The sequence below is a fragment of the Pocillopora verrucosa genome, chromosome 6 (assembly GCF_036669915.1).
Source record: "Pocillopora verrucosa isolate sample1 chromosome 6, ASM3666991v2, whole genome shotgun sequence".
Taxonomy (NCBI): Eukaryota; Metazoa; Cnidaria; class Anthozoa; order Scleractinia; family Pocilloporidae; genus Pocillopora; species Pocillopora verrucosa.
The window spans coordinates 23,509,563-23,518,630 of NC_089317.1; the positions used below are offsets into that span (position 1 = coordinate 23,509,563).

Below are 9,068 nucleotides of genomic sequence, written 5' to 3' on the forward strand. Positions count from 1 at the left end.
TTCTGAAGAAAATCCTTACTTTAGACACCTTGACGATTTTCTATCTTTCGTGACTGAAGGATTTGCGTGACCTATGTCAATCAATTTCTCGGAAACATTGCGCAGTCGATTTCGTCTGACGCCATCGACTGATGTGAAGTGTATTATTCTGTGGTTTTCTTTTACAGCTACATTCAAGGCGAAAGAAATTGCTCACAAAGAAAAGATGTCGCATTCCAAAAAGCGAGTTCATCTTTTTAACTGTGATAACACATACAAGCTAGAGCCTGTTGAGAAATTACTGGAGAAATGTGGCAGCCATGTTGAGCGTGTTGAGAAGCACTCGTTCAGACTTGCTAAAATGTCTGAAATGGTAGACATAATTCCAACCTTAGAGATGAATATGGCCTTTTTCGTGGTTCATGCACATGAAGCTAGACTCTCGATCAACGAAGACAAAGCTGGCATTGGTTACGCCAAGATATACAGAGCTTTACTACAAGCAACGGGTAAGGAGAGGAAGTATTCCTATTGGGTAGATTTACCTTCCTTGAGGTTTTTCAGTTTGATACTTTCAGTTATGCCCATTAATACTTTATTGGGCAGATGGATTTTGCAATAATTGAGGTGCATGCACTCGAATGCCTCTTTATAATACCTTTGTAGCAAAGAAAAGTGTTACCAACACTGTTTCTATAAATAAAGCAGCGGACAATTTAAGCAGAAGCGACTAAGACCTTTTCCTATAATCTGTTTTTCCTTCTTTTGTTGACAATCAAAAATTTTTTTTTTGCCACGATTTTATGATGTTAAACAATGTGTTTGCATTTATTTCTGAATTTTGATTTTATTTTCCCTTCCCTAAATCGAGACAGAAGCAAACTTCTGGCGACTGCTTATGATACGAGAGATAAGACCAAAGGAACTGTTTCCAAGAATCTTGTGATAATTTCGATGCGTTTTTCAGGGTTAAACCCAGTTTGCTTGTGTGTGTGTGTTTCTATCGTTCGGTAAGTGGACTAGACAAGTTAAAATTTAATATTCTGTTTTCTTGAATTAGCAGGCTCAATGATGACCACCAAAATCCTTGAAGCTAAGATATGAAATTTCGTTGGTTCTTTCCCTGTCATTACGTTCAAAGCGAAGTTAATTGCACCAGAGAAAATATGTCACAGTCCAAAGAGCGAGTTCATCTGTTCAACTGTGATAACATATACAACCTAGAGCCTGTCGAGAAATTGCTAAAGAAATTCAGCATTCATGTTGAATGTGTTTAGAAGCACACGTCCAAACTTACTAAAATGTCTGAAATGGTCGTCAAAATTCCAACCCTAGAGATAAATATGGCTTTCTTCGTGGTTCATGCGAATGAATCTCGATTCTCGATCAACGAATACAACGCTGGCATTGGTTATCCCAAAATGTACAGAGCTTTACTAAAAGCAACGGATAAGAAGCAGAAGTATTTTTACTGGGTAGTATCGCCTTCCTGAAGGTTTTTTAGTCTGATACACTCAATTTTGCCCAATAATTCCTTTTTTTTCCGGGATAACACAATATTCTTTAAGGAGACAAGGACAATTTAATGAAAGGTATGGAAAATTTGTTACAAATTTCCCCCAACAAAGCCCTAACAGACCTCAGAATGAAAGCGAAAGTAAATTAGCATTTCTTTAAAATAATACCTTCTGTTTGATCAAAGGCAACGAATGTTTTTTTTGTAAAGTTCAGAAGGTAGCAACTACCACGAACTGTTCCATAGGGCTGCGACTTTTTCGGTAATGGTTCTCCATAAGGGTAGCTGTTTCCTTGGTCCGAAAAATTCCCTTATTAATTTGATTTATTACTGTCTCTCATTCAAGCTGGGTATGGGTAAAAGATGCTGATGTAAGTGGCGTCAACCGTATCGAAAATAAGAATGGAATTGAAGAAAAATTATATTAAAAAGTGTTTTTCGTTTATGCTTAACGGTGGAGTGAACTTTTGATTCGTTCGCTTAGTAGTATTTAAAACAACAAAGAATAAAGCAATTCAAGTATTGAGAGACTTCCTGTTTCATGGAGAAACAGAAAGTTCTCTCTTTTTATAGAGAATTTTGCCAGCAGTTATCCGAAAATTTAAAAAAATTGATACAAATATTGTTATTTGAGCCAGCTAGACACTGACACGCCGTGGTTATGAAAATATTTTGACCTAAACCGTCTTTATTAATCCAAGAGCACATGACGTTCGATTGATCATGATTCTATGTGTGCTCTGTGTGTTACATTGTATTTGCACCTTGATATTCATGTGACATTTAGCTTTCTTTTCACATGCAGATAAAAAATGTTCTAAAATTACATTGTTACGATTTTTAAGGTGTTTGACCGCTCTTGCGTGACGCATATTGCGCATTTCATGCTGCCTTCTTGCTGGATGTATTTACGTAACGACCGAAGATGACCACTCACTGGACTGTTTAAACAAAACCAGCATTCTAAACCACCGTCGAGCATCGGAATAGTATTTAGGTAATGACTGAGTAGGAGGGCCGGACGGGAAAAAAATTGGCACGAGGTACTCAGTCGATCAGATCATACGACCATCACTCGTTATCTTCCTTTCTCTTTTTAGCACGCGGCGCGGCTATTCACAGCCCTACTCACGCTACTGTGCATGGTCCTCATATCGGTATTCTTTCTGATGTTTTTCGGTAAAGGCGCGCGCGGGGCCGCAAGAATCATCAAATAGACGATGTCCTTGTAAAGGATGATACTCATAATGTTCTGAAGCTCAGTTACATTTGAATCTGTTTTGTCCACAGGAGAAGATGTCATCGTCGTTATCGGGGGAGATGACAACTATGGAGGCGTCGACGAAGAGAATCGAGAGGTTATTTCACGTTGGGCGAAAAGGAAAGTTTCCTCACAGTTTAGCGAAGAGTGTCTTGATGGCAGAAAGAGCTTCATCTTTTCTTGGAACAAACAACATCGAGAAATTCACGAACAAGCTCTACTGCATCACTTTGATCCAAACAAGAAAGGACAAAAGTTCAAATATCAGCCAGATCAGCGAAAGGAACAACCAAAGGCAGCAACACCACCGCCAACAAGATCGAAAGAGCAGATAACTCCGTTGCGTAGATGTTTTTCCTCGTCAGGCGAACAACATTATGAATCAGAGCCGCCAATGAAACCAGAAAGTTCCTTGCATCACTATGAAGCTGTAACTGGACCAAGGGAGAACAAAGAAGGGAAGAGTCTTGATATTTCGAGGAACAAGGCAAGCACCACCCAAGGTATCCAAAGTATATAGATTAGAGGAGGCACTGGGACCTCTGCTGTGAGCATGGCCAAATGGTGCCTTTTTAAGTGCTAAGGTCAATTGCCTATGTGTTTTCAACTCTTTGATCCATATCGAAAACTTTATCAAGATTTTCACCGAGCAAATTTTTGCTAATCGTTTACCCATAAAAATTATAAGCGTCTTTTTTCAGCTCATTCTAAATTACAATTTCTGGTTTGCAGAATTTTCTCGTGGGATTTCTATGTCGCTGTGTCGGCTTCTCATTTACGAACAGAGGGAAGTCTGTTGAACTTGGTTCCAACGCACTGACCGCCTTTATTTGGCAGTCATGCACACACGGTTAAAGGAGAATTATGCTCCGAAAACCATCTTACCTTTATCTTTACCATCAACAGTATCCTAACTTTAAACAATTGTCTTCAAATGAGCTTATAGTTAATTATGGACGCTTGCCATTTTTTAACCTTGCCCAACAGCCTGGTCGACCACCTTTCTCGGTTCCAAGTTTCAATTCTCTTCTTTTCATCTCATGGAGATCTGTTCGATTAATCAAGAGCCAGACGAAAATAATTATTAAAAAATGATTTTTTTTTTCGGTGGTTTTCCGTATGTGGCCAGCTAACTTTGTTAGTTTCAAAATGACGGCGTTCATGTTCGAGTTTGAAGCACGTCTAGTCAGGTTGGGTTACTCATTGGGATCTCAATCTGCATACTTCTTCCTTAATAAAATCTTTAAGTGTACGACTTTCCGTCTCTCACTCTTTAGAATTGTCGATTCTTGGCTGTAATGTGTCTCGTGAGTCTGAGGATGACGCGAAAAAAGTTTTCGCCAAAGTTCTTCCCAGCCTTCACTCGTCAAAGGATCCTTTCGTTGGCAACCTCCCAATCACCCAAGTTGAAGAATATTTGAGGGACTATCGCTTCAGATTCTCTGTGTTGGTGGTGGACGGTTGTACCGTGAGGGATGGTTGTGACGATCAAAGATCAAAGGAATTACATGAACTTGTAAAACTTGCAGTGGATAAAGTCGGTAAGTCTTCAAATTGAACTGATAAGTTAATCTCACAAAAATCCTTCATACCAAGTTTTTTTCTCATTACCTTATTTTTGACCCCCTGAATTATTTCGTTGTCGATAATTTAGTTACTTTTCGATACATTTAATCAGAAATATTGACTCTTCGTCTGACAAAAAGACAATCTTACCGCTGAATGCTTGAGTTGATTAATCATTTTTTTGGAGAGCGGGTAAGGGAGGTCTAGGAAAGGGATGATCATCCTACTGAAGTTTTATGTAGTTTACAAAAAGTGCATAGTGATTACATCAGACTGTGAACAGCTATTCTTCTTTTGTACTGAGATCATTTTTTCATAAAGGTAGATCACCTTTATGCATTCACTGAACTGCTATAAACACAGGCATAGTAACAATACTTAAGGTAGCTCTAAGCCCCCTCCAGACTATAGAACCTGAATCGGCCATGATTCTTCGAAACACGACTTTTTGTTAGCGGTTTATAGACTTTCTGTCACTATGTTAGTTTTAACCTGACATTGTGACAGAAAGGGTGCTGGTGCTGATAGTGTTCGAACAACTAAGCTCAATTCTTGAAACAAAATTCATATGATTAGAATTGAGTAACGACTAAATGAGTGTGAAGAAATGAACAAAACAGTCTTAACTTGAGATTTTACTTGAGTAGAATGAAGTGCTTTTGATCCCCTTTACTAAGTAAAGATCATACCGTATCGAGCGACTTGCTTAGCTTTCCCCTTTTTTCTTTTCACAGGTGAAAAAGTCATTATCTTGGTTTGCAGTGGGCAATCAACAACAGATACATACAATGAGTTTATTGGGCAAATCGATAAACTAGAGAAAACGTTTGTTGCGGAAGTAAACAATGGAAAGCTGACCGTAGATCCAAATGTTTTGTACTATGTTTTGAGTCTTCAAATGCCATGTTCTACGCCAAATGCACAGTCTATCTCTCAAGAACAGGATGTAAACGCTTACTCGTTGTCCACATATTCATACAACGTAAGCGGAAACTATCCTCAAAGGAATTCCTCAGAAAGGAAAAGTATTGATGAGATGAGTGCTCAAAATATTCAGCAGCTGGTCCTGTGGACGCAGTCCTCAGAAAGACCCCCTCCTGTTGTTGTCCTAAGAAGTTTCGTTCGTCACGGAAAGATATCTTATCGGCAAGAGGACCTTCAAATATGGGACCCTGAATTTCAAGTTCCGGATGACATCCAAGGGAGGCTGTTATATAAATTCCGGAACAAACCTCTTGTTGGAATAAGAGTCATTAAGCTCAGTGATGGGTCAACTGAGTGTTATGTTGATCACAATTTGAAACAATTTACGTTGGATGAGGAAATACAGCTTGATACTGGAAAAAAGCTTTTATTAAAAACTCGTGTTCGCAACGGAAAGGTATCGTTTGAAGACAACGATGTAAAGTATAAATATAGAAATAACTGTATCCCTGAATGCATTATCGATGATCTACAAATGAGGAAGGCTGAAGGTGACTTGCACATCTGTTTACATGACTCAGACAAATTTGAAGCTATTATAAAAGAAAGTGGAAAAATAGAGCAAGCTGCTAATGCTGCTGCTAATGCTGCTGCTAATGCTGCTAATGCTGCTGCTAATGCTGCTAATGCTGCTGCTAATGCTGCTGCAAAGGCTGTCAAACAAACAAAGGAAAAAGCACTAAAAGCAAAAAATAAAGCATTTGGGTTTCTTTCTTTGGGGCGTAATTCAGAGGACTGAGAAAAATGTCAAATGACTGCCTCTGAATGTGTAACAGCCAGTCCACTGTCGAGTTTCGCGAGAAATGATCGTAGCTATCAGCAAAAAATCTTATTTTAAAATTTGTTGTGATGTTTATAAATTGTACGTGTAATACTTCATAAATATGTTTATGTGTTTACAGTTGCTCACAGAGTTTGCATGATTCCACTTGTAATATCCGAATTCAAGGAACAGAAGATTTGTGATTTCTATCTACTATAGACTGTCCAAGAAACGGTTGCACCTTTTTTTGCAGATCAAGTTTCATTAAAGTTATTTTAGAATAGTTTTATAATTACTCTTTGATTAAATAAATATAGGTTCGTTAATTCGTCCGAGTGGATACATTTTGGACAGTGATAAGGGTGAGTTTATGAAACTGACCAACTCCTAGTATCTTAGTAATCATTAGCAAAGTACGGATGAACTGAAAATAAGCTCTGGAGGAATCTTTTTTTACCGACAAGAAATCGCATAATCTTCAACAGACATTAAACTGGGCCATCAAAATCAGTTTTCGGGAATACTATAGCATACTACAACGAATCCAGGATGTAGCGACGGTATTTCCAAACGATTCATATGAAATGATGAAAGTCCATTGCGTTACATCCGATCCAAGACAACGGAGTACTGGAGTAAATATATGTATGACGATTATCACTGTGGCTGTCAACGACGACAAGCTGTAAATGAACGCGTGCACAATTCTGATTAAAATCTCGGCTTTTATATATTTCAGTGAAGTCTAGTCCTGATAGCTATGTTTTGAAATTGAATGGTCAAACAAAATGTTGCTGTTTTAGTTTTATTCAATAAACATGTTGTGCGGCCTCCAGTGAGCACGCGATGGCAAATATGTACGTGTTTTCTGTTGTTGTCACCCACGGCTAAGGTGGTGTCAGGGAATTTAGACGAGAGCGACTGATACTGGTTGAAGGTGGAAAATTAACTTCAGATCCGTATAATGTTTTTCAGCTTTGGTCTAAAGTTAGTTGTGGTGTACCTCCTTCCTTTCATTATTTTTCCCTTTTCCTACCTCAGTTTGCAATGGCATAACCCGTTTCCCTTGATCCTATTAGATATCAAGAACTAAGCTCATCTCAAGATCAGAAGAAGATGACGAGACCAGCATACTGAGGAAGCTTTGTGAATGGATGACGACGATCAGTGTGACTTTCAGTGACGAGAAGCTGCAAATGAATGCGTACAGATTTTTTTTTTGCCTAAGGCCTCGACCTTTATTTCTGTGAGGTTTAATCCTGATAGCTCTGTATTCAAATCAACAGTGTCAATAAAATTGTCCTTTTGCAGGAAAATTTAAAGGGAGGCAATTATGACATTCGAAACTTATCCTCTTCGTTTTCGTTTATTTCACTCCGGTATAAAGCAGGGTAACTTTACTGCATTCATCTTGAGTTCGATTAGACACAAGACAAAGAAATATGCACATGAAGCTTGTTCATGCAATAATTTTCAGCCTCTTGCGTTATTGTCTGAGCTTCACCCATAATTGGCTATTGAAAGAGGGCACAGAGGGGTCATTTCTAAAATTAATGGCAATTAATAATTATTACTCGTTTAAAAAACAGAATCTAGAGGGAAGCTGTCTGTTGACTTGTACGTCATTTTGGATGTCGCAGGACGGTTTGATCCGTGGTAAAAAGTGGAGTAATGGGTAGAATGGCAAAGTTTTTTTCGCACAGAAATAGGAGTCCTTTAACCGTTTAAGTTAAAAGAGGCTTTTTTTTAGCAACATATAGGTTAAAAGAAATGATAAAATTTACTTCAGTGTATAAGGAAACTTGCTGATAACGAAGGACGAGAACTAAATTGATGTCTTCCTTTTGACTCTTAACCTCCAGAAATAGTTCTTTTCGGTTGCGATGCTCATCCAAGTTGATGTGATGGCGGACGTCTCGATGCAAGCGAAAAGCGACCTGTTCACAATCTTAAAATCCATATCATGGTTTAAACCGTTCAAAGGTCCTACCGCAACACACCCAGTTAAAAATTAATTCTTACATGATACGCATGCCTGTGTTTGTACCTAATGTTTTTCTGCTTCCGGTGTGCTTTCCAACAGAACAGAGTACAGTCAAGGCTTCTCTATTTGTCAACCAGTCTTGATAATTCAATAAATTTGAAACAAATTTTCGTTTGTTTGTGCGCAGGGAACTTCGCTGGCAAGGCAATCCTCAATGGTGCAGTGTGAAAATGTCACAATGCAAGGAGTGACGTCCTCAGAAATCCTTGCTGGGCATCACCACATGATCTCAGGGAACTTTTACTCTTTGCAAGATTAAGTTCCTTGAATAGTAGACTATCATAATGTTTATCGTATGTTCTTAAATTATTGAGATTTTCAAGGTCAGATTGCTAGTCATGAGGAGTGTATTTTATTTCATGCTGAAAAATGTTGAGATTCCGCCTCATTTTTACAACCCTTCAAACAGCCTTATTGTATAGCTCCAATTAACCCTTCATGAAAAATTGCAATCAAAGGTAGATTGTGACATCAAGGTTTGCCACCACATGATAACAAAGACAAATCACATATATGTTATGCTAAATTAACTCTGTACTTGAGATAGCAAATCTGTTGCAATCAATAAAGAAAATATATGGACTTTGCGTATCATGTCAAAAAAATACATGGTTGGCACCAACTTTTTTGACCTAATCATCATGCTGAATAGAAAACCTGGATTGTGTAACTCAACTATTTTTGCACATTGATAACATAACAATAACCCAAAACAAAGATACAATAGACTGGTATTTCCTAAAGAGTGTTTTGAGCCAACATCGAAGCTTTTTCCTTTCATCTGTACAGCATATGTGGACACATGCAGAGTATGACAGGCATGCAAGATGCGGTCTAACTAATAGCATAAACACCCGGTAAACATGAGCAGCATAATACACAATTTCTAATGCATAATATCTAGTGATGTTGATTTAGACACAATTTTAACAACATTCAATGAAGAAAAAGCAGT

General features: G+C 38.1%; 1 protein-coding gene across 1 annotated transcript; it reads left to right on the forward strand.

Annotated features, from left to right (window-relative positions):
* Nucleotides 1–137: 137 nt before the first annotated feature.
* On the forward strand, nt 138–7,093 carry LOC136281550 (uncharacterized). The gene is made up of 4 exons (XM_066168133.1): nt 138–488; nt 2,786–3,259; nt 4,034–4,297; nt 5,057–7,093. The coding sequence occupies exons 1-4, from the start codon at nt 206–208 to the stop codon at nt 6,043–6,045; spliced, it is 2,010 nt and encodes a 669-aa protein (XP_066024230.1). The 5' UTR covers nt 138–205; the 3' UTR covers nt 6,046–7,093.
* Nucleotides 7,094–9,068: the final 1,975 nt, after the last annotated feature.

Coding starts and splice junctions, on each gene's coding strand:
- LOC136281550 (XM_066168133.1), top strand. CDS start 206: ATGTCGCATTCCAAAAAGCGAGTTCATCTTTTTAACTGTGATAACACA. Junction 3,260..4,033: donor CAAGGCAAGCACCACCCAAG/GTATCCAAAGTA, acceptor CTCACTCTTTAG/AATTGTCGATTCTTGGCTGT. Junction 4,298..5,056: donor ACTTGCAGTGGATAAAGTCG/GTAAGTCTTCAA, acceptor TTCTTTTCACAG/GTGAAAAAGTCATTATCTTG.